Genomic DNA, 26,738 nt, shown 5'->3' with positions numbered 1-26,738 from the left:
AACATGTAATTTAACGATTAAATTTTCAAAATATATAGCTATGTTAAATTTTTTAAGTAAGAGTTGTAGTTTTAAGCTACAACTAAGTTTGTAGCTAAAAAACTGCAACTAAGTTTGTAGCTAAACTTTATCTTTAAATTTTGGTCATTTTTACAATATACTAGGTCCTTACAAAAAAAAAAAAATACCAATAAAATTTTTATCTAACTAAATTTTTGAAAGAAATGTAACTGCAACATTAATAATGAGACTATCATGCCAAGATTTCCAAAAAAAAAAAAAAAATTCCTATAAGAAATTGGTCAAACTCTGTGTGTGTGTTTTGATTAATATATGAAGTTCCATTTTTATTAAATTTTGGTCAATAATGACCACCTGAAATATATTCCTAGAGCCACCACTGATTAAGAGTTGGTTTTTCATTTCCTTTTTCCCATGGCTCCAAAATTATTGATCCTTATTGGTTTTTTGATATCTGGCCTACAAATAACAGGTACATATATAGTCTCTCTCCCTGTTTATTACCGTAAAATATTTCGCAAGTCCAAAATAAAGGGAAAAAAAAAAATCAACGTAACATTTGTATTGAATCTATAATTTTAAAGCCCCCTGGCATTTGAAATTACTTGATATGAATGACATTTATCCTACATCAACCGTTACATTAGCGACTGAAATGGAGCAAGAAATATAATTTTTGAAACTAAAAAGAATAAGAGAGAAATTATTATTTATTTTTTTTATATAAGATAGAATTTCTACTCTAACCTAATCTAAGTGTATATGTGTGTGAAACTCCCTCTTGGAGACTTGAACCCCGACCCTTACCTCTCACACCTCATAAACACTTATACTTGTAAAGTGACTATCGCACCAAGGATGTACAGTGATACTTGTCATTCAAGGAGAGGGTGGATACTTGTCATAGCTACTAGCTATGTTTGGTATTTCCTTCCTCTCTTTCATGGCTTCATTCAATGCAATGAGGAAGAAACCTTTTATGGCTGCTATCGTGCTATTTCTTGGGCTGTTGTATAGCCCAGAGCAAACAAGTATCTCTTTGTCACACACATGCATACTAGAGGCTCTAGTCTCCATAATACAATGATAGAGAGCCAGTTGCATTATGTTGTATAGCTGTATTGTATTGGATTAGAAGCTTGTGCTGAGATTGTTTTTAGACGTGTTGATTGTATTAAGCATGTGTTGATGTCCTTGGCAGTTAGGCAGTTAGGTAGTTGCTTGGTCTTGATTAGTTAGTTACTTGGTAGTTAGAAGGCAAGGCATGAGAGTATAAGAGAGGATTGTAATGTGAAGGAAGGATCAATCAATAGTATGATGCATTCTTAGTCTTAACCATTCCTAATCTCCACCCTTTCTTGGGGAGGCCCGGTTGTCCTTGAAATCAACCATAAAATTCCTTTCTTAGTGTTAAATCATAGATAGCTTGAAGAGTCTAAGTTCAATAGTGCAGATGGAATAGATTTTTTTTTTTTTTTTTTATAAAAAAAAAAAGATATGATAGGATTTGAAATTTATGGCCTCCACTTTATGATCATTGCTCTTTATTATTGTATTATGGCCTCCACTAGACAATATAGAATAGACACTAATAGATTTCGAATCCCATATTTATACATGGGATTTGAATCTAGGTCTCCTATATTATCTGGACCCATAGGTGGAATAGATTTAACTTATACTTAGTAATGTCATTTTAGGATTATCGAACTTAGCAGTACAAATTTTATGTCACTTTCTTTGAAACTCATTAAATCTGTTCACAATGTAATATAGGTGTACAATCCTTAGGTATTTGCTATGGTAGCCTATGGAGGGTGTGGCAATGTAGACAATTTACCACTTGAGTCAGAAGCTGTAAGTCTCTGCAAAACATATAAGATTGGAAGGATGCGCATTAACTCCCTGTATGCAGAAATTCTCCAAATCATTAGACTCCAACATAGAACTCATTGTTGGGGTCCCTAATGACAAACTTCAAGCCCTTGCCAATTTCAGCCACAATTGATTGGGTCCAGAACAATATAAAAGAGTATTCCTCTAATGTAGTTCAAGTACATTGCTATTGGAAATGAAGTAAACCCAACCAGTAAAACAGCTCAGTTTGTTCTTTGGGCAATGAAAAACAATTACAAAGCAACTACAGATTCTAGTCTTCAAAACCAAATAAAGGTCTCAACCGCGGTGGAAAAAAATTTGTTGGGTGTTTTTTATCCTCCATTAGTAGGTGCTTTTAGTGACAATGCAAGGTCATTCATAGAACCAATTGTTGGTTTTTTGGTTAGCAATGGAGTATCGCTTCTTGCCAACATTTATCCCTACTTTAGAGTAAAGTACAACAACCAACCAGTCCCCTATGCCTTATTTACTAAACCAAGAGTTGGGGTACCAGTAGGTGCTTTGTAGGAATGGGCTATTACTTTACGAAACTTATTGCAATAAATTACAAATAATTGACCAAAATAAGTCGAATTAAATTATTGCAGTGATATCTTAATACACCAAAAAATGTCTATTACATCAAGTGTTAATTTAACAAAAATAAGTATAGTAGTATTAGACAAAATATTGTATCTACAAGTTAAAATTGTTGCAATAATAACTTAAAAGTATTAAATTATTGCATCAACAAAATAAGTTGCAATAACTTATAATTTTTAGTTGCAATAGAAGCTTTAATAAATTAGGAAAAATTGTTGCAATAACTTAAAATTAAGGAATCGTTGCAATAAATTGATACCAATTATTTTTGCGATTTATTACTGTGGGAGGAAAAGCCCAAAGCTACTTAATGGGCCTGGAACCCACTGATTAAGGGCCATGGTGTTTCCGAGAATTAATAGATGGTTGGGGCGGCCCACCTAAAGCAGGAAGCCCTCAAGCAGAAGGGGAGTGTCGTCCGAGGAGGCCACCATTTGTCCGAGGATGCCTTCCTCCTCAGCTATGATGAGCTTTGATCAAACGAATGTGTGAAAAGTCCGACTAACCTCCCCAACGATCCCAACGGTGATGATGGACTCTGGGTGGATCCAGAAATGATAAGAACTAGAAAATATCTGAGGAAAAGGCTAGTACCACCGCATTTAATGCGCTGCAACAGCTTTTCTGGCCACATTTATGTGGAAAAAACCCCTGAACAGTGCAACCTCAGCTACCGCCACTCACAAAGAACTAAAGTAGGCACACGACATGACATGCACTCAAGTGGATGCATGTATGAAGAACAAGTGGACGATGGAGATTATAGGAAGAGATGCTATATAAAGAAGAAGGGTCCCTGATAATAAAGGGGGGGGGAAGAAAGAAACAGAAGTGGAGAGAAAAGCTTTACTGTAGCTCTGAACGTTGTAATCGCTGTTTATTCAATAAAACATCTCTTCGGACATTCATTCATGGAGTTATCCGATCTTTAGTCCACGCTATCATTATTGCACGTGACCTAGCTGACTGTTCTGTGCTTCATAACCAGCCCAGCTCTTTTGCCCACTCTCTACAAATTCATTGTTCTGGGTTCGTTGGGCCTATAACCAATCTCTTTTGGGCTTAGGCTACAAAAACCGACCTTACAATTGGCGCCGTCTGTGGGGAGAGCTTGCGCAGGGGTGGAGACAACAGTAGGAGATGGCGGAACACGGTGAACAAGAAGCAGAGTCTAGGGCGCCTCAGCAGGAGGACCCTTTCCTTAACCTAGAGCGAAGACAGGACCGCGAGGGTAGCGTGCACACCGTACCCCTTGGTTAGAGCCAATCACATGGCGGAAGTCACATGTCCCATGCAGAGAAGAATCGAGATTTGCAGTGGGAGATTGAAAAACTAAAAAGGGAATTACGCTATGCAAAAAGGAAACGGGCTCCCTCGTATTTTGATGAGGACCCTGATGACGAGCCAGACGTTACTTATCAACCCAAATCCAGGACACCGGCCAGCGAGACCTATACCTACGAACAGGAGTCTCCTCATAAGGGGCAACGCGGAAGTCCATCACGCGGAGACGTCGGAAGCGACGCCATGAGCAAGGCTCTAAACCAGATTTCCAGGTCACCCTTCACGTGCAGGATCGAAGAGGCTAGACTTCCTAGGCGCTTTAACCAACCAGCGTTCACCATCTACAATGGCAAAACAGACCCCGTGGAACACGTGAGCCATTTTAACCAGAGGATGGCTGTCTACTCAAGGGACGAAGCGCTGATGTGCAAGGTTTTCCCCTCCAGCCTCGGGCCAGTTGCCATGAGGTGGTTCGATGGGCTGAGCCCAAATTCCATCAGCTCATTCAAAGAGCTCACCCAAGCATTTGGTTCACGATTTGTTACATGCCGAAGAGTGGCCCGACCTCTGTCCTCTCTGCTGTCCTTAACCATGAAGGAAGGAGAATTTCTGAAGGTGTACTCGGATAGATATTGGGAAATGTTTAACGACATGGAGGGCAATTTTGACGCGATGACCTTGGAAACGTTTAAGCTCGGCCTCCCTACCGACCACGGTTTAAGGACATCCCTGTCTGGTAAACCCGTTACTAGCATTCGCCAGCTAATGGACCGCATTGAGAAGTATAAAAGAGTTGAAGAAGATCAACAACAAGGGAAGGGCAAGGAGAAGGTTATCCCCCTGGAAAGGAGGGATTTCAGGTCAGATCAATACACCAGCAGCAAGCCGAGGAGAGACTTTCCTGCGCAGTCAGGAACAGCCAATCCCCAGACCGTCAACACCGTATTCAGAGACCCAGTCCACCAAGTTTTGGCAAAGGTCAAGAACGAGCCATTTTTCAAGTGGCCGAACAAGATGGCAGGGAATCCTGACAGACGTAACCGCAATCTCTATTGCCAATACCACCAGGATCATGGGCACACGACTGAGGACTGTAGGGATTTGTGGATTCACCTAGAACAACTAGTCAACGAGGGGAAATTGCGACATCTCCTGCATCACACCAGCAGCCGAGGAGGTCTGACGAGCGCGGACTCCCGGAGGGACGACACTTTGAAACCCTCTCTGGGAACTATCAACGTTATCTTTGCGGCCCCAGGGAGAACAGGTCCTAGCCGTCCAAGGTCCTGTCTGTGGATCGGTTACCTGTGGGGGAATCTGGCCAAGGTCCGAAGAAATGCAAACTTGTTAAACAGCTGGTTTTAGGCTTCTCGGATGCCGACAAAGTGGGTACTGTCCAGCCTCATGATGATGCGTTGGTTGTCACCCTTAGAATTGGGGGGTACGATTTGAAACGGGTGATGGTTGACTAAGAAAGCGCTGCGGAGATAATGTACCCTGACCTCTATAGGGGGCTGAACCTCAAACTGAGTGACCTAACACCATATCATTCTTCGCTGATCAGTTTTGAAGGAAGAGTTGTTACCCCGAAGGGCCAAATACAACTGCCTGTGCAGACTGGCTCAGAGGTGGTGGAGGTGGATTTCATAGTCGTAGACGTCTTCTCACCCTACACGGCAATTGTAGCCAGACCTTAGCTTCATGAGCTGGGGGCGGTTTCTTCCACCTTGCATCAAAAAATCAAGTATCCTTCCAAAGGCCAAGTTTGCGAAATCCGGGGGGATCAATTCGTAGCGAGACAATGCTTGGTGGCTGCCATTCAACACGAGCCCGGAGCTGGGTCATCAACCATGGATTTATAGCAACCAAAGCACCGATCATCGCCCATTGAAGATTCGATCCAGGCCGCGGGGTGCGAAGATTTGACGAAAGTCATCATTGGGGATGATCCCGAGAAATTCTTTCAACTCGGATCCCAATTGCCATCGCAGGAAAGAGAGGAGTTAGTGCAACTTCTTAAGGAGAACCTCAACGTATCCGCTTGGGATGCTTATGAAGCCCCGGGGGTGGATCTGGAATTTATATACCACCATTTGAGAGTAAACCCCATGATCACCCCTAAGAAGCAGCCTCTTCGGCGTCCGTCTAAGGAACACGCTGAGGCAGTCAGAGAAGAATTGACAAAGCTCAAACAGGCTGGGGCTATTAAAGAGGTCTTCTACCCGGAATGGTTGGCGAATACTGTGGTGGTGAAGAAAAAGAGCGAAAAATGGCGAGTATGTGTGGATTTCACCGACTTAAACAAGACATGCCCTAAAGATCCATTCCTCATGCCTAAAATCGATCGGCTAGTAGATGCCACCGTCGGACACCCCCGAATGAGCTTCTTGGACGCATTCCAAGGCTATCATCAGATACCCTTAGCCCTGGAAGACAAGGAGAAGACTGCTTTTGTGACCCCCATGGGTAACTATCACTACAAGGTGATGCCATTCGGTTTAAAAAATGCAGGGTCCACTTACCAAAGAATGATGACGAGAATGTTTGAACCACAGTTAGGAAGAAATATCGAGATTTACATAGACGACATGGTGGTAAAGAGCAAAGTGATGTCCGAGCACGTAAAGGACCTGGAAAGCACCTTTGAAGTTCTTAGGAAGTACAAGCTACGCTTGAACGCTGCCAAGTGCTCGTTTGGCGTGGGGTCAGGCAAGTTTCTGGGATATATGGTGACTCACAGGGGAATTAAGGTCAACCCCGACCAGATAATGGCCATTAACCAGTTACAACCTCCTCGAAACCCTAAGGAAGTTCAGAAGCTGACAAGGATGACGGCAGCCCTAAATCGATTTATCTCTCGATCGGCGGATAGGTGCCAGCCTTTCTTTTCCTCAATTAACAAGTGGAAAGGATTCGAGTGGACAGAGGAGTGTGCTATGGCCTTCCAACAGTTAAAGGACTATCTAGCTCGACCACCGATCATGTCCAGCCCTGAGCCCGACGAGGTCTTGTTTGCGTATATCACAGTAGCCACCCATGCTGTAAGCTTGGTCCTGATCCGAGCAGATGGCGGTGTGCAGAAACCCGTTTATTGTGTGAGAAAATCGCTTCATGAAGCCGAGGTCCGTTACTTACCGTTGGAAAAGGCTATTTTAGCAGTGGTGCACAGCACACGAAAGCTCCTACATTATTTTCAAGCCCATACAGTCATCGTCCTCACCCAACTTCCGCTCAGGGCTATACTCCGAAGTGCAGACTACACTAGGAGAATTGCGAAATGGGGGACGATCCTAGGGACTTTTGACATCAAGTATATGCCATGTACGTCGGTCAAGGGCCAGGTACTTGCTGATTTGGTGGCCGAGTTCACAGAGCTGCGACTAGAAGAGGTTAAGCTGACATCGAACATGGATGAAAAATTGGTTGGCATGATTTCCCAACAAGAGCCCTCCCTCTAGGAGGCGTACGTGGACGGTGCTGCAAACCATAGAGGCTTCAGAGTGGGGCTAGTGCTGATATCCCCCGAAGGAATCGTTATTGAAAAAGCATTAAGGTTAGGCTTCCCGGCGACGAATAATGAGGCAGAATACGAAGCCCTGTTGATGGGGATGAGTATGGTCCACAGGATGGGAGGAAAGGCAGTAAAAGTATTCTCGGACTCAAGATTGGTTGTGGGTCAAGTCCAGGGAGAGTTTGAGGCAAAGGACGAAAGAATGCAAGGATACCTAAGCCGAGCTAAGCGCTTGCAGTCAGGGTTCGAGTCTTTCAACCTGCTGCACATTCCTAGGAGTGGCAACTCGCACGCCGACTCTTTGGCCACTCTAGACACCTCTTCGGCACAAGATCTGCCGAGAGTTATCCTCGTTGAGGACCTGCATGAGCCTACCGAAACGGAAAAAGGAACACTCCAAGTACATCAGGTCAGGGCTGGACCCAATTGGATGGACCCACTGGTTAAGTTTCTGAAGGAAGATATCCTGCTCGAAGAGAAGGGAGAAGCCGATAAGATACGGAGGAAGGCAGCCAGGTTCTGGTTGTCTGAGGATTAGAAACTATACAAACGTTCCTACTCAGGGCCGTACTTGTTGTGCATACATCCTGAAAGGGCCGAGCTGTTATTAGAAGAACTGCATGAAGGAATCTGTGAAAGCCACATCGGAGGAAGATCCTTGGCTCACCGAGCAATCACTCAGGGTTATTGGTGGCCAAACATGCAAAAGGAAGCCCTGGATTATGCCAAGAAATGCGACCAGTGCCAGCGATTTGCTCCGTATATACATCAGCCAGGGGGGACTCTTAACCCACTATTCAGCCCATGGCCTTTTGCCCAATAGGGCTTGGATATCGTGGGACCATTCCCTAAGGCTGTAGGAAACAAGAAATATCTGCTAGTCGGCACTAATTACTTCACCAAATAGGTCGAAGCAGAGCCTCTTGCGAATATTCGAGACGTAGACGTGCAAAAGTTTGTGTGGAAGAATATAGTTACTCGATTCGGAGTCCCATATGCTCTTATCTCGGACAACAGCCTACAATTTGATAGCAAAGCATTTAGGAGCTGGAGATCATAAATAGGTACTCCACCCCCGCTTATCCCCAGGGTAATGGCCAGGCAGAAGCTATCAACAAGGTCATTGTGAATGGCTTAAAAAAGAGGTTAGACGACGCGAAGGGTAAATGGGTGGAAGAATTACCACATGTGCTTTGGGCTTACAGAACCACTCCACGCAGGTCTACTGGAGAGACCCCCTTCTCAATGACATACGGGGCTAAAGCCGTCATACCTTTGGAAACTGGATTCCCGACACTGAGAACTAGCTCGTTTAGTCCGGCAGGTAACGACGAGCTGCTAGGGAAGAGCTTGGACCTCATTGATGAAAGGAGGGAAAATGCAATGGTCCGATTAGCACATTACCATCAAAAGCTTAGACAGGGCTACGATGCCAACGTAAGGCTCAGGGCTCTGGAACCTGGCTATCTCGTACTAAGAAAGGTGGTTGGCACTGCAAAGAACCCATCGTGGGGAAAGCTAGGTCCTAATTGGGAAGGACCATATCGTATTACTTCAGGAGCTGGAATTGGGGCATACTTCCTTGAAGACCTAGATAATCACGTGATACCACGCCCGTGGAATGTAAATAACCTCAAAATGTATTATTATTAATCAAACTCTTCTTTTAATCAGCATATCGAACTGTTACGATTCGTTTAAGTGTTTAAACTTAAATCCATTCATGCCTGTAATCTTCGGACCAGATGATTTAGGTTAGTTAATACTATGTTACGATCCATTTAAGTGTTTAAACTTAAATCCATTCATGCCTGTAGTTTTCGGACCAGATGATTTGGGTTAGTTAACACTGTTACGATTCGTTTAAGTGTTTAAACTTAAATCCATTCATGCCTGTAGTCTTCGGACCAGATGATTTGGGTTAGTTAACACTATGTTACGATCCATTTAAGTGTTTAAACTTAAATCCATTCATGCCTGTAGTCCTCGGACCAGATGATTTGGGTTAGTTAACACTATATTACGATCCATTTAAGTGTTTAAACTTAAATCCATTCATGCCTGTAGTCCTCGGATCAGATGATTTGGGTTAGTTAACACTATGTTACGATCCATTTAAGTGTTTAAACTTAAATCCATTCATGCCTGTAGTCTTCGGACCAGATGATTTGGGTTGGTTAACACTGTTACGATTCATTTAAGTGTTTAAACTTAAATCCATTCATGCATGTAGTCTTCAGACCAGATGATTTGGGTTAGTTAATACTATGTTACAATCCATTTAAGTGTTTAAACTTAAATCCATTCATGCCTGTAGTCCTCGGACCAGATGATTTGGGTTAGTTAACACTGTTACGATTCATTTAAGTGTTTAAACTTAAATCCATTCATGCCTGTAGTCTTCGGACCAGATGATTTGGGTTAGTTAACACTGTTACGATTCATTTAAGTGTTTAAACTTAAATCCATTCATGCCTGTAGTCCTCGGACCAAATGATTTGGGTTAGTTAACACTATGTTACGATCCATTTAAGTGTTTAAACTTAAATCCATTCATGCCTGTAGTCCTCGGACCAGATGATTTGGGTTAGTTAACACTGTTACAATCGCTTTAAGTGTTTGAAATTAAATCCATTCATGCCTGTAGTCCTCGGACCAGATGATTTGGGATTAGTTAACACTATGCTACGGTTCCTTTTAAGTGAACGGGAAAGGATCACGATAAAATCAATGTGCAAGACTTCATAATAACAGGAAGTTATATTACACGCGGCAAAGGAAATAAACGCTGAGGGAAAAACTGCTTCATTAATCTAAAGAGTGTGTTACAACCTCTTGCAAAAAGAAAAACAAGAGAGGAAGGAGGGCCCTATGCATCTACTCTTGAGTTGGGGAACCCACGGGGTCTGCAACTTGGCCTGTCTGAGCGGTCGCTTCCAGGGCTTGGCTCTGGGATTCACCCGGAATCTCCTCTTCGTCCAACCCCTGACCTTTGTACGAAATGTCCACAGCCGAGATTTTATACGAGGTCAAACGGAGAGGCAAAAGTTATTTCTCCCAAATCTTAATGAAAAACCCCGCCCGTTGGATCAGTAGCCCACCATTGGATGCAATGGACAGGGCACCCCCTGGCGCACTTAATACAATGCTTCGGGAATCAGGAAAACAACGGCATTTATGATGGAACGCGCGCACCTATGCCTACACGCGTGCCAGACTGAACTTTTGTCCATTTCCCAGTTTTTATCTCGTAACAAATCAAAATCCCATTTTTTCCCTTCGGATGCGAAGGAAAAATTAAGATTTTGAGGGGCTATTATGGGGGGAAAAGCCCAAAGCTACTTAATGGGCCTGGAACCCACTGATTAAGGGCCATGGTGTTTCCGAGAATTAATAGATGGTTGGGGCGGCCCACCTAAAGCAGGAAGCCCTCAAGCAGAAGGGGAGTGTCGTCCGAGGAGGCCACCATTTGTCCGAGGATGCCTTCCTCCTCGGCTATGATGAGCTTTGATCAAACGAATGTGTGAAAAGTCCGACTAACCTCCCCAACGATCCCAACGGTGATGATGGACTCTAGGTGGATCCAGAAATGATCAGAACTAGAAAATATCTGAAGAAAAGGCTGGTACCACTGCATTTAATGCGCTGCAATAGCTTTTCTGGCCGCATTTATGTGGAGAAGACCCCTGAACAGTGCAACCTCAGCTACTGCCACTCACAAAGAACTAAAGTAGACACACGACATGACATGCACTCAAGTGGATGCGTGGATGAAGAACAAGTGGACGATGGAGATTATAGGAAGGGATGCTATATAAAGAAGAAGGGTCCCTGATAATAAAGGGGGGGGGGGAAGAAAGAAACAGAAGTGGAGAGAAAAGCTTTACTGTAGCTCTGAACGTTGTAATCGCTGTTTATTCAATAAAACATCTCTTCGGACATTCATTCATGGAGTTATCCGATCTTTAGTCCACGCTATCATTATTGCACGTGACCTAGCTGACTGTTCTGTGCTTCATAACCAGCCCAGTTCTTTCGCCCACTCTCTACAAATTCATTGTTCTGGGTTAGTTGGGCCTATAACCAATCTCTTTTGGGCTTAGGCTACAAAAACCGACCTTACAATTACAATGAAAATTTTGAACTAATAGCTTATTGCAATGAAATTATCATCGCAATAATTTGATATTAATTATTTCTTAATCTATTGCGATTAATTTTTTTATAATCTATTGCGATGACAAACACGAAATTGCAACGAATATATTGTTACAATAAGTTGGTATCAATTATTTCATAACCTATTGCAATGACAAAATGAAGTAATTATCTATTATAATAAAGATATCATTGCAATAATTTAATCCGACTTATTTTGGTTAATTATTTGCAACCTATTGTAATAGGTTTCGTGAAGTAATAGCCTATACCTATAACATATTTGAAATAGTAGAATTGTTTATTAAAGCAATATATATATATATATATATCATTGCATTAAAGTTATCATTAAAATATTTAGAGTTTATTGCAACAAAAGTTTTTGTTGTACAAACCTATTATCTCAAATTTTATTTCAAATATTGCAATGATTTTAATGTTATTGCAACGATTTTTTTCGTTGCAATAAACATTTTTTCTTGTAGTGTATAGTCGGACCATTTGAGGGTTGCCATAGCCATATAAAAGCGTCAAACTTGCTAAGAAAGTGTCATTGCAAAACCGAACCTTCTATTCAGTCCAACAAAACTGAAACTTTCACTCCTTCGCAAAACCAAAGTGTGTTCAATCCCTCCACTCAGCACAAAAGCATGAGTAAAAGCTATAAGAACTATAGGAAGACAAGGAGAGATACATGTGAAGAAGAAGACAATAGAAAGAGTGAGGAGGAGGAGGAGGAGAAGAAGAAGGCGAAGGAAGAGAGCAAGAGAGGAAGGAGATGATAAGAAGGAGAAAGGGAAGAAAGCAAGAGAGGAAGAAGATGATAAGAAGGAGTGAGAGACGAGTCTGAGAAACAAGGAGGAGGAGAGAGAAACTTTGAGAATGGGACGATGTCAAGTCCAGGCCAGAGGATGTTAGGTCCAAGCCAAAGGATGTCAAGTCCAGGCTAGAGGATGTCAGGTCCAAGTCAGAGGATGTAAGGTTCAGGCTATACTCCCTTGTTCCTTTCCTTTCTACTTGTTTTACTTTATGTTATCCACTACTTAGGGTATGTTTGGATATCACTTATTTTGCTGAAATTGAAAAATTATTACTGAAAGTAATGTAAATAAAGGTAAAAGTTAGTTGAAATAGTACAGTGGGACGTAGAAATGGAGAAGAAAGATCATACCATGACCCCTCCCAAGTATAAAACTAAACAGACACTATAAAAAATAAAAAAAATAAAAAATAAAAAACGTATAAAAGAAAGTCTTGTGTGTATCTTCATCAAAATGAGGTCACTCACGTACATTGAGCTCCGCTCCTCTCACCAATAAAAGACCATTAACTTAATAGCTTTTTTATGGGCTATGGGCTAGGCCTAGTGTGCCTAAGGTCCATCAAAATAAATTATCTCTAGCAGTCCATCAAAATAATTATGGTAATAGATTGTAAATAATTGACCAAAATAAATCAGATTAAATTATTGTAGTGATATCTCAATACACCAAAAACAGTCTATTACATCAAGTGTTAATTTAACAAAATAAGTATAGTAGTATTAGACAAAATATTGCATCTACAAGTTAAAATTGTTGCAATAATAACTTAAAAGTATTAAATTATTGCATCAACAAAATAAGTTGCAATTTCTTATAATTTTTAGTTACAATAAAAGCTTTAATGAATTAGGAAAAATTGTTGCAATGACTTAAAATTAAGGAATCGTTGCAATAAATTGATACCAATTATTTTTGCAATCTATTGCAACGAAAATTTCAAACTAATAGCTTATTACAACGAAGTTAGCATTGCAATAATTTGATATTAATTCTTTTATAATCTATTGCGATGACAAACATGAAATTGCAACGAATATATTGTTACAATAACTTAGTATTAATTATTTCATAACCTATTACAATGACAAAATAAAGTAATTATCTATTACAATAAAGATATCATAGTAATAATTTAATTAGACTTATTTAGTTCAATTATTTGCAATCTATTGCAATAATTTTTGTGAAGTAATAGCCTATATCTACAACATCATTGCATTAAAGTTACATTAAAATATTTGGAGTTTATTGTAAAAAAAGTTTTTGTTGTACAAACCTATTATCTCAAATTTTATTTCAACATCTTGTATCAATTATTGCAATGATTTTAATGTTATTGCAACAATTTTTTTTGTTACAATAAACATTTTTTTATTATAGTGTATAGTCGGACCATTTGAGGGTTGCCATATCGATATAAAAATTCCCTCACAAAACCAAATCTTCTATTCAGGCCACACTCTTTCGCAAGACCAAAACTTTCACTCCCTCTCAAAACCAAAGTCTGTTTAATCTATCCACTCCACACAAAAGTATGAGTAAGAGCTACAAGAACTATAGGAAGATAGGGAGAGATACATATGAAGAAGAAGACAATAGAAAGAGTGAGAAGGAGGAGGAGAAGAAGAAGGAGAGGGAAGAGAGTAAGAGAGGAAGAAGATGATAAGAAGGAGAGAGGGAAGAAAGCAAGAGAGGAAGAAGATGATAAGAAGGAGGATGGGAAGAGATCAAGAGGAGGAATGAGACATGAGTCTGAGAAACAAGGAGGAGGAAAGAGAAACTTTGAGAGTGGGAGGATGTCAAGTCCAAGCCAGAGGACGTTAGGTCCAAGCCAAAGGATGTCAAGTCCAGGCTAGAGGATGTCAGGTCCACGCCAAAGGATGTAAGGTCCAGACTACAGCCAGTCAAGGGTGAGCAAGTATGCAATCCGGTGAATGATCATAAATGGCGGAGGTAAATGACCATAAATGGTGGTGTTGAAGTTGTTGGCGATTGTTGCTAATGGAACTAGTAGAGTGATGTTGGTAGTGGTTGGTGGTGGTAACAGGGATGTGTTGGGTTATATATTTATTTTAGGTAATAATATAAGAATAAACATAAAATTAGGATATGTTTAAATAAGTGGACACATGGCAAGCTTTTATTTGTAGAACACAAAATAGTACAAGAAACAAAACATAGCCAAGCCCAAGAAAAGAATAAAAGATCCAATCTTTGTCCCAAAAAAAACCAAAAAGGCCAAGAAATTGTCACATGCAAGTTGCAACAAAACCCCAACAAAAGAAAACCAACAGTCATTGGTCTTAGCCTTAAGCTTACACCTACCACTACATCAAAAAAAGTCTATTATATCAAGTGTTAGTACAACAAAATAATTATAGTAGTATTAGACAAAATATTGCATTTACATGTTAAAATTGTTGCAATAGTAACTTAAAAGTGTTAAAATATTACATCAACAATAATAAGTTGCAATAACTTATAATTTTTAGTTGCAATAAAAGTTTTAATAAATAATGAAAAATTGTTGCAAAAACTTAAAATGAAGGAATCGTTGCAATAAATTGATACAAATTATTTTTGCAATCTATTGCAATGAAAATTTCAAACTAATAACTTATTACAACGAAGTTAGCATTGTAATAATTTGATATTAATTCTTTTCTAATCTATTGCGATGACAAACACAAAATTGCAACGAATATATTGTTACAATAACTTGGTATCAATTATTTCATAATCTATTGTAATGACAAAATGAAGTAATTATCTATTACAATAAAGATCTTTTTTTTTTCTTTTTTCTTTTTTTTTTTTTGGTTGTGTGGTGTAGTGATGGTGGTTGGTAGGATTGAGAGTGGGCAGTGGCTTGGATGTTTGGCGGTCGGTGTAGATCAAGTGATCGAGTGAGGGTAGTTTCCGTAACTAGTCGATGGATAATAAATATATTATTAATATTGTTGTTGCCGTTTCTATTTTCAAAATGGTAGTTTTGGGTACTTTTGAGGAGTTGATAAATAATATTTTAATTATTTATATACCATATTTTAATTTAGTATATAGCTTTTCAATTGTATCAATTTGGTCCATAACTTTTCAATATCATGTCAATTTAGTCTATGTTGTTATATTTTAGATGAAAATTGCTGACATGACAAACGATCAAAATAACATTTAAGTTTATTGACTGTTGTCACATAAACGGAAGCTAATTTTTTATTTTGGCCATTAGACACGTCATCAATTTTCATTAAAAAATAACGGTAGAGACTAAATTGATACGGTTATAAAAGGTTAGGGACCAAATTGATATAATTTCAAGGTTAGGGATCAAATTGAAATATAGTATATCGGATAGAGACCAAATACATAATTTACCTTGTATTTTATCTACACTTAATCATGTAGTGTAGATTAAAAAAAATGAATTTTTTTTGGGCCAACAATCATGTAGTGGCAACAATGAATTTATTATGCTATATAATTGGTCCATCAACCTTGCCATATAATCTGGATTGAAAGTTGATCGGATTGCAATTTTTGGCCATTAATTAGAGGGTGCACATTACATTAACAAACTTTTTTTTGGCCCTATATACCCGAAATCCTACAACCTGAACATTGCTAATTTCAAATAACATTTTTTTAAAAAAAATTTAAAAGCAATATTTTAGAACCAAACTCACAATCAACTAAAATGGAACCTTTTTTTTTTTTTTACAATTATTTTAAACGCAAACCTTTGTGCTTGTACTATCTTGTTTTTTATTAGCAATGTGGAAATTTGTACAATTTTATTATTAATGAAAAAATATCATCAATTTGTTAATTTGAGCATTTACCCCAAGTAATACTTATTATTTACCAAGTGGCAAATAAATGTTTTATAATTTTTTTAATGTGAAAAACTCCGGTTGATCCAACCTGATTCAATCGAACCACAACTTGATTAACACGACTTGTTTCTAACCTATTTAAGATGATTCGTTTTGCAAACTTGATTGATCCAGTTTTAACCCGACTTAAAAATGCATTAATGAAAAGAAAACAAGCACAAATGGGCAATAACATTCAACATCCAAAATGCCAATATTGTTTTGGACATGGCTATGTAGCACTGTGCACTCCCGTTGCCCTAGTGCTAAGGTCAAGCACTGCTTTAGGTCCAACAATACTACCTGACTCACGGTACTGGTAGAATTTGTGGTTGAAGTGTCAGATATAAAAACAATGGTTATTCATGTGTTGAAGAGCTGGACGTAGAAATGGAGAAGAAAGACCATGATCCCTCCCAAGTATAAAACTAAACAGACCATAAAAAAAAGTATAAAAGAGAGTCTTGTGTATATATTCCCACAGCCGCTGTCTTCATCAAAATGAGGTCACTCACGTACATTGAGCTCCCTTCCTCTCACCAATAAAAGACCATTAACTTAATTAATAGCTTTTTATGGCTATGGGCTAGGCCCAGTGTGCCTAAGGTCCATCAAAATAAATTATCTCTAGCAGTCCTCTTTAACCTTGGCCCAATGAATTACTAGCAAGATATCAGCCACAAAAGTTCGTGTATAGATCCATTAACTTTAATCTATTTTCAATTTAAATTTTCCTTCTAGTTTTATCAAGTCTTGCCGTTAGTTTTATAGTCTTTTTTACTTTCCAAGACGACATTTTTTTGCTGGAGTTAATGGTATGTATTGTACGAAAAGATTACATTGAAAACAAATGGAAGTTAAAAGGATTAAAAAGTATAAAAAATAAAATAAAACTTAAAGGACTAAATTAGAAATAGATCAAAGTTAGGGTTTGCAATTTATAATTTAGGCTATCTATCTATATAAATAAAAGACTTAATGAGGTGCAAGTTTCAAAAGGGATAACAATAGGGTGAAGTAGGGTAGAATTAGGGATGTCAAGACAAAAAAATTACTCTCTCTCTCTCTCTCTCTATATATATATATAGAGAGAGAGAGAGAGAGACACACACACACACTTGATGAGACAGACAAAGCAAGGCACAAGATCGGGCAAGCAAAACCCATCCATGCCCCCATCACCTCTCCAAGGCAGAGAAAACTCGTGCACAGTAAAGTGGGGTAGCCCATGTAGCCAACTGCACAGTAAAGTGGGGTAGCCCATGTAGCCAACTGCAACCACATCTTGATCTTAAATTTCTACAGCTTACATTTTCATTTCACAAATTTTTCAGGCACGTAAACTAGGACTTAATGTACAAAACCATAACGAAACTTCTTAACCCTCAAGATTCTAGGCTGCTCTAGATTGTGCTTTCTTTGCTGACTTATTTGGTAAGTAATTTAGAGGTCAGACTGCCAAGGTATTTTACTTTCAAAAGGATCTTATTTATGGGCTATAAGAATATACTGCCAGAACTTTCATTAAAATTATATATATATATATATATATATATATATGAGATGGATTAAAGTTACACACACATATATATATATATATATTCAAGTTACACTTGCACTTATATATATATATATATATGAGATGGATTAAAGTTACACACACATATATATATATATATATTCAAGTTACACTTGCACTTTTCTGTATCGTAGATTTCTAATAGATCCAACGGTTGGAAAAATAGCATTGAATGATTATTTCTTTCCACTTATTTACTTAATTAATAATAGTTTTTCTCTATCATCATTTATTACTTTCCATAGATCTCATTGGATTTTGTTTAATGGTGTCCCTTTCTTCCTAAAATTTCTGTTGTTAGACAACGTTTCTTCTATGGTGGAAAATGCAGGTTAACGGAAAAGGTTTTTTGTGTTCAACCAAAAACAAGTTTAATACAGCAAAATGAAAACTTTTTTTTAGAATGTCACATATTCAACTAATCATCACTTAAAAACTCTCTTCTTGCATTATATAAGTTGTCAAAATCCCTTAGATATTAGATATGACAAAGCGACCACCAACCTCAGATATTGGATTTTGTTTAATGGTGTCCCTTTCTTCCTAAAATTTCTGTTGTTAGACAATGTTCCTTCTTCTTTGTTAGACTTGTTTTGTGTTTTAAATGGTTTTGAGGTTTCAATTTTCCTAATCTCCTAATTCACATACTCTCTTGAAAAAAATGATAGAAAACTTTATGGATAGAGGTTACAGCCACAGAGACAAAGCAAAGCCTCATACAAAACATATCTCAAACATCATACTTATATTTCTACTTCAAAACCAATTAACCAAGTCTCCTAAACGGGGAAAAAATATCTCAAAATTAAAGCTTAAAAAACCGCATGCGATTTATTTTCTTGCAAAGCATTGGTTAAGCTTCTTAATTTGGTAATTTTTTTAATTCATAAAAAAATCATTTTGTTTTATCTTTTCTTCCTTTACTCAGATCACGATGAGAGAAAGAAGCAAAGAATTTTGTTTTTTATTGGGTAAGCTAGAGAGAAAATAGGTGAGAGAAAGAAGAAGAGAATTTCTTTTTATATTGGGTAAGACAAGAGAGAAAAAATGATAGAATTAATTTGTCATAAATAAGGAAGAGAAACAAAATAATCATTCAATATTCTTTTTCCAATCATTGGATCTATTAGAAATCTACGGTACAAAAAAGGTGTAACTCTATAAGAGTTACACTAAGTGTAACTTAAACCCTTCTATATATATATTTATTTATTTATATATCTATCTTGCTTAATTTCCATGGCGGAAGCTGCAAATAAAATCATTTTCCTTATCTGCCAGTTGAGAATTGCTTAAAGATTAAAAGATAGTATATACGCGACTACGTGACTTTGAACAAATGGATTATGATTTATGATAACTGGGTCAGTCATTAATTTTCCATTCGTTGTGAGAGATACCAGTTGGCCAGTCTTCTCAATTGACCGTAATTGATCCGTTGAGCTGGCTAGACTTTGACTTAGAACCCCACAAACCTAAACCATTCAATTCAGGTCAGGGCCCCTTAAGTTAAATAGGAGAAGGAAGTTAAACCATAACGAAACTTCTTAACCCTCAAGATTCTAGGCTGCTCTTGATTGTGCTTTCTTTGCTGACTTATTTGGTAAGTAATTTAGAGGTCAGACTGCCAAGATATTTTACTTTCAAAAGGATCTTATTTATGGGTTATAAGAATATAATGCCAGAACTTTCATTAAAAGGGTCCGGTTAATGTGTGCCCTAAGGGCACACATTAAGCCTTCCACTTTTAGAAATTTTTTCTCGGGAATTGAAAAAGCTGTCAATACTTTTTCAATTTCCGAAATAAATTTTTCCAACAATGAAAATTAATGTGTGCCCTTAGGGCACACATTAGTAAAATCCAAATAAAATATATAAATATATATATATATATATTTCGAACCAGTTGATTTGGGTTAGTTAACACTGTGACGATTCATTTAAGTGTTTAAACTTAAATCCATTCATGCCTGTAGTCTTCGGACCAGATGATTTGGGTTAGTTAACGCTATGTTACGATTCATTTAAGTGTTTAAACTTAAATCCATTCATGCCTGTAGTCCTCAGACCAGTTGATTTGGGTTAGTTAACACTGTTACGACTCATTTAAGTGTTTAAACTTAAATCCATTCGTACCTGTAGTCTTCGGACCAGATGATTTGGGTTAGTTAACACTATGTTACGATTCATATAAGTGTTTAAACTTAAATCCATTCATGCCTGTAGTCTTCGGACCAGATGATTTGGGTTAGTTAACACTATGTTACGATTCATTTAAGTGTTTAAACTTAAATCCATTCATGCCTGTAGTCCTCGGACTAGATGATTTGGGTTAGTTAACACTGTTACGATTCGTTTAAGTGTTGAAACTTAAATCCATTCATGCCTGTAGTCTTCGAATCAGATAATTTGGATTAGTTAACACTATGTTACGATTCATTTAAGTGTTTAAACTTAAATCCATTCATGCCTGTAGTCCTCGGACCAGATGATTTGGGTTAGTTAACACTGTTACGATTCATTTAAGTGTTTAAACTTAAATCCGTTCATGCCTGTAGTCCTCGGACCAGATGATTTGGGTTAGTTAACACTATGTTACGATCCCTTTAAATGTTTAACCTTAAATCCATCCATGCCTGCAGTCCTCGGACCAGATGATTTGGGATTAGTTAACACTATGCTACGGTTCCTTTTAAGTGAACGGGAAAGGATCACGATAAAATCAATGTGCAAGACTTCATAATAACAGGAAGTTATATTACACGCGGCAAAGGAAATAAATGCTGAGGGAAAAACTGCTTCATTAATCTAAAGAGTGTGTTACAACCTCTTGCAAAACGAAAAACAAGAGAGAAAGGAAGGTCCTATGCATCTACCCTTGAGCTGGGGAACCCACGGGGTCTGCAACCTGGCCTATCTGAGCGGCCGCTTCCGGGGCTTGGCTCTGGGATTCAGCCGGAATCTCCTCTTCGTCCAATCCCTAACCTTTGTCTTTGGCTGGCTCAACTGGCAGAAAAGCCTCTCCTGGCGCATCAGGGGCGGAAGGGGAAGCTCCACCAACTGGGCTTAGCTCTGGGGCCTCCAAAAGCTGGGGAGCAGAAGGAGAGTCAGTCTCTGGGAGCGCTCGGATATCTGGATGGTAGTATATGCTCCCAAGTAACCTCAGGGCAGCGTCCGAAGGGACCCCAGCGGCATCCAGTGCCTGAAGCCAGGTTACATCGCAGTAGTCACGAGCAATCGAAGCAAATTGCTCCGTGAGCTGCTTCCCAGTCTCGTCCACTCCTAACTAATATGCCGCTTTTCTCTTGGCTTCGACTGACTCCTTGGCCAGTTGAACTGCCTGCTCAGCTGCTTGGGCTTCCTCCCTGGCTTTTTGAAGTTCAGCCCTAAGACCCTCCACCAGCTCCTTTGCGGTCGCCAGGTTGATTTTTGACGCACGCAGTTGCTTGCGCTGCTCTTCAGCCTGGGTCTCAGCGGATTGGAGGCCGGCCTTGTTGTTGTCCCTCTCACGGGTCACGGCCTTAAGCTACTCGGACAGGCCAGCATAGTCATCCTTCAGCTGGCCGAGAACCCTCTCAACCTCGGACTGAGACTGGACTGCCACTTGGGCCTCGAGGTGGAACTTTCTATTCCACTCCTCAGCCACATAGATTTGCTAGGTAATCTGCACGACGACATGTTTAACTCAAAGTAAGTAGGGGTCAGAGCGAACTAAAGACGAAACTCAAGTTAATGGGGCAAGTTCATTTACCGTGGCCATATCCCTCTTAAGGGACAAGAAGAGCTCCTGCTGGTTGAAGCGCCTGTAGGACTCCATATCGTGGGGCAGGAGGAGTGGCTGCTGCAGGGTCTCAGCTACATACCCAGCTCTTCCCCCATCATAATTCCTGAGGGAAGTGTCCCAGAGAATGGGGGCACCATCCAGCTCAAATCTCGGGCACCACGTGCGAGGTCCTCCTCAGCGTACATTGGCTCCAGGTACCTCATCTCGGCTTTCAGTGGAAGCGGCCCTTTTTCCTCGGTCCCTCACCGTCCTCTGCTGCTTACTCACCTTTGAGGGCATCCCTACCTCCCTCTCTTCCGGCTCGTGGGGCCTCTTCCTCTATGGGTCTAGTGTGGGCTTCGAGCTGTGTTCAGGAGCCTTGGGAGGCGCTGGGGGCGGGACCTCTGTCGGACAAGAGGTCCCCGGGCCTTTTTGCTCGGCCTTTCGGCCCCTATTCTTCATCATAAGCTTCAGGTCCACCATCTCCTCGTCCGAAGAGTCATCGGGGAGTGCAGTTACTAGAAGCGGCTGGACACTGGAATGCCTGTCACCTCCTTCCTCGGCCTCCGAGACCTCTACTACTTGATTTGCCCCTGAAGCTTCCTCTCCAAAGTGGAACTTGTCTATTTGCTCTTCTAGCGAGGAGGTGGAGGAACCAACCCTTTCACCCTCAACCTCTGGTCCGAGTTGAGCTTGTTGCAGTGGTTGGACAAAATGGGGTACACCCTCAGGGTTCGGATGTGGTGCTGGTGGAAGGTCGTGTGGAGCTAAAAAGCCTCTGAACGAAACGTTGATGCGGTTAAGGCGTTCGTCTCCCTGGACTATCGCGTTGCCGACCAGTTGGAGGTCTTTTCGCCTCGCCGTGTACCCTAGGATGAGAGGAGCTAATCGGAGTTGTCCGTCCTCACTCACAAAGATCTCGGACCGCAGCAAATAGTTGAGCGCGGCGAAGTTGGTAAGGCTGAGCCAAGGAGATATGTTTCTTCTATCTGTTACAAGTCGCAGCAAAACGTTGTTAGAAATTGAAAATCGGCAATACAGGAAGAGTCAAAAACTGTTAAAAAACGGCGATCCTGAGCCTATGGTTAGTGTGCCTAAGTCTAACGTGTCCCACCTGGCTTCCCTGCTCTGGTCGGACAGTGAGGGCCATCATACCACGCGCTCGAGATGATCACATAGTCGTCTTTCATCCCTTTGTTGGTTTTGGGAAGGCAAGAAATGAGCCTAACAATGTCGGACCGGGACTTCAAATAGTATCCCGCCCCTTGCTGGCTATGGAACTCATACATATGCACCATGTCATGCCAAGTGAGCCCCAATCCTAGGAGGCGGTTGAGATCCTCAATGGCTCCTAAGGTCCTAAACATGTTAGGCGCGCACTGCCAAGGGGTGATCCTATGGTTTATAAGATAATTAGTGGTGATAGGGCCCATGGGAATTGTCATCCCTCCTTCGAGGAATGCGATGAAAGGGATCACAACCTTCCCCGTTTCCCGATCGGTTAGTATTTTCTCTGGAGGGCAGTACTTCACACCCACATTAGGAGGTATGTGGTACGGGGCCCTAAACTTCTCCAACTGGGCGGGGCTGTCTACCAAATACTCTAGTTTACCCATCGCTCAAACTGAAAAATGGACGGTCGAAGAGAGAGCCAAAGGATTGAGATTGCGAAAACTTACAGGAACTAGGCTAGGGATTGACCCCCGAGCTCGCAGAAGGATTCCTAAGGATTCTGAGAAGAGGCAAGATCAGCAGTTGGAAGAGCTCTGAGCGTTTGTGTGCTTCTGGGCTGGTCTGAAAGTTGCAAAGTGAGAGGAAATGTCCACAGCCGAGATTTTATACGAGGTCAAACGGAGAGGCAAAAGTTATTTCTCCCAAATCTCAATGAAAAACCCCGTCCGTTGGATCTATAGCCCACCGTTGGATGCGATGGACAGGGCGCCCCCTGGTGCACTTAATGCAGCGCTTCGGGAATCAGGAAAACAACGTCATTTATGATGGAACGCGCACACCTATGCCTACACGCGTGCCAAGCTGAACTTTTGTCCATTTCCAAGTTTTTATCTCGTAACAAATCAAAATCCCATTTTTTCCCTTCGGATGTGAAGGAAAAATTAAAATTTTGAGGGGCTATTGTGGGGGGAAAAGCCCAAAGCTACTTAATGGACCCGGAACCCACTGATTAAGGGCCATGGTGGTTCCGAGAATTAATAGGTGGTTGGAGCGGCCCACCTAAAGCAAAAAGCCCTAAAGCAGAAGGGGAGTGTCGTCCGAGGAGGCCACCATTTGTCCGAGGATGTCTTTCTCCTCGGCTATGATGAGCTTTGATCAAACGAATGTGTGAAAAGTCCGACTAACCTCCCCAACGATCCCAACGGTGATGATGGACTTTGGATGGATCCGGAAATGATCAGAACTAGAAAATATCTGAAGGAAAGGCTGGTACCACCGCATTTAATGCGCTGTAATAGCTTTTCTGGCCGCATTTATGTGGAGAAGACCCCTGAACAGTGCAACCTCAGCTACCGCCACTCACAAAGAACTAAAGTAGGCACACGACATGACATGCACTCGAGTGGATGCGTGGATGAAGAACAAGTGGTCGATGGAGATTATAGGAAGGGATGCTATATAAAGAAGAATGATCCCTAATAATGAGGGGGGGGAAAAAAGAAAGAGAAAGAGAGAGAAAAGCTTTACTGTAGCTCTGAACGTTGTAATCGCTGTTTATTCAATAAAACACCTCTTCGGATATTCATTCATGGAATTATCCGATCTCTAGCTCACGCTATCATTATTGCACGTGACCTAGCTGACTGTTCTGTACTTCATAACCAGCCCAGCTCTTTCGCCCACTCTCTACAAATTCATTGTTCTGGGTTCGTTGGGCCCGCAACCCATATCCTTTGGGCTTGGACGACAAAAACGGACCCTACAATAATAATAATATCATTATTATTATTAACGAGGTAATTAAAATAAAGAATTCTCTTTTAATATATATATATATATATATTGTTATCATTTTTGGTAATTTATAATTCAAACGACCACTTTTATACATAATAGCCAAATACTCAGTTTTTTTTAAAAACACTTTTAACAGCTTTTATCAAATATTCTGCTTGTTAACATACTTGATTATATATACTAGGTCTGTCCATATCACCCGCCCACCCGATGCTGGCGGTTCGGTTTCGGGTCCCCTCCTTCAAAACCCGTTCAGCCCGACTCGCCCGAAGAGAGAACAACCCGTGCGATTTCCAGATTTTCGACGAGTTTTCCAGCAAGATTTGACAGATTTCGACGACCAAAACACCAGATTCGGCGATTCTCAACATGATTTGGTGGAAAAAGCATCGGACTTGGCAAATCTCTGCCAGATCCAGCTAGATCGCACCGTTTCTTGGACGAATCGGGAGAGATCTCACCGATTTTCTCTTTTTTTCGTGGTTTCTGGCATGTTTCGAATTCACCTGAAACCGATGCTCACCCGATGGGAAACCGACCCGTAAAATCCGAACCTCTGGCGAGTTGGTTGCGGGTTGGGTTCCTGCCTACCTGATCTCCGGCGGGTCGGTTGCGGGTTAGGCACAAACCCGACCTGCCCGACCCATGGACAGCCCTAATATTATATACACCATACACAAAATATCTATAATTTCACGCATAATGTCCAAATTTTTAAGCTTATCCAAATATGAAAGGCGTGATATGTCATATATGTGCACGGATGAAATACAGAATAAAAATATAGAGTGACCTAAAGTTTGTTCTTCGACATGTTAACAATTTGAACACCCTACTATAAGCTTTCCCTCAAAGACAAGCACAGCCTATCCAAAATTATGATTACTGGGACAAAACTTATCTTTGATAATCACATTCAACCAGCCCTCTCCTTCTCTTGTAGTCACTAATGGTTAATGTCAGAGCATGTCTCTTCCCAACAGTTAGCCTCTATTTTTTGGTTCCTTACTAAGAACCCACGTAGAGAACCCAGGGGTCCACCAAAATTGTGTAGCATTTATATTTGACCCTGTCCCACAATCCACAGGAGTACTAATATCAACCAATAAGTTTTAAAGAATTAATCAACCAGTTTAACGGGCAATAATTAACGGAAGATGAATGTGTACACAAGCAAGGCATATCACACTGCATTTTCATTTTGAAGTTGGTAAGAATCATTAAAATGGCTGATAGAAGTAACTATGATTTATGAGCAAATATAGTTTTTCTATTTAATGTTAGGGGCTTGCAGCTTGCTTAACTTTATGAAAATCGTAAAGTAGGTGTATCCCTATTTCCTACCGTTCCTCTTTATGGGAACATTGATGTGGTACACTATTAGAAGCATTTAGCTCAATTTCCTCCTTAACATTTGTGGATACGTGCCGGGTATGTGTGCTAGCAGTTGGAAAAGCAGATGCAAGTGACGTTAACACCCGAATAAACACAACAATATTGGAATGCATATCAATATCATACCAAAATCACTCCATATCCTCAATTCAAGTTGTAGAAATTTCTCGATGCTCCTTTTGCTCTTAATCATCTAGTTAGGCATGCAAATACATTACTAAAATCAAATGAAAATACTAGAGCACAACTTCCTTTAACCAACAGAATGAAATAAAGAAAGACAAACAAATGTTTAGATACACTCTTAAAACATGGCACCAAAAACAAATTTCACAACTCTATCCTCAATTTAACTCTTTACCACCAGTGGGTGGTCTGGTCGAGTTTTAATTAAGTGTTTTGTGTGTTCCTGCACTTAGCAATTTGTTAACTCTCGCTCTCTTTCAGCTATGGTTTTGAGCCGTTTTAGCTGCTAAGCTGGTTTGTGTGTTGTGTGTCTACTGCTACCTTTTTGGTTTCTGTACTGAGCCGTTAGTTAACTCCTGCTTTTTAGCATGTGCTTTTGTGATTTTAGCCATAGTTATCAAAATCGTAACAGGTGAACTGTACGAAATTCTGTGTCCGTATAAAAGAAATACCTGATTTTAAGGCAAAAAAAAACCGATTAAACCATAGAAAACCGACCATTTTTTTAAGAAAATAAATACTGAATTATTGGTTACTTTGATACCATTTTCTCTCAGTATATGTTGAGGGTCTCAGATAACCTAAACTTTTCTTTTCTCCTTTTGAGAAGAATAGAGAACCTAACCTAGCTAAGCAAAAACATATACTAATTATCTTTGCAAAACTCATTACATTAACATAATAGTTT

General features: G+C 40.1%; 1 protein-coding gene and 1 pseudogene across 1 annotated transcript; both read left to right on the top strand.

The window, feature by feature from the left end:
- Positions 1-982: 982 nt before the first annotated feature.
- Positions 983-2,427, top strand: LOC136065556 (glucan endo-1,3-beta-glucosidase-like; annotated as a pseudogene).
- A 1,359-nt stretch (positions 2,428-3,786) lies between these two features.
- Positions 3,787-5,151, top strand: LOC136065555 (uncharacterized). The gene has a single exon (XM_065768908.1). It carries the CDS (start codon positions 3,787-3,789, stop codon positions 5,149-5,151), a length of 1,365 nt encoding a protein of 454 aa, XP_065624980.1.
- Positions 5,152-26,738: the final 21,587 nt, after the last annotated feature.

Source organism: Quercus suber, unplaced genomic scaffold (assembly GCF_002906115.3).
Source record: "Quercus suber isolate HL8 unplaced genomic scaffold, Cork oak 2.0 scaffold_1020, whole genome shotgun sequence".
Classification (NCBI taxonomy): domain Eukaryota; kingdom Viridiplantae; phylum Streptophyta; class Magnoliopsida; order Fagales; family Fagaceae; genus Quercus; species Quercus suber.
The sequence above is the reverse complement of the archived record's forward strand: the minus strand, read 5'-3'. Positions and strand labels throughout refer to the sequence as shown.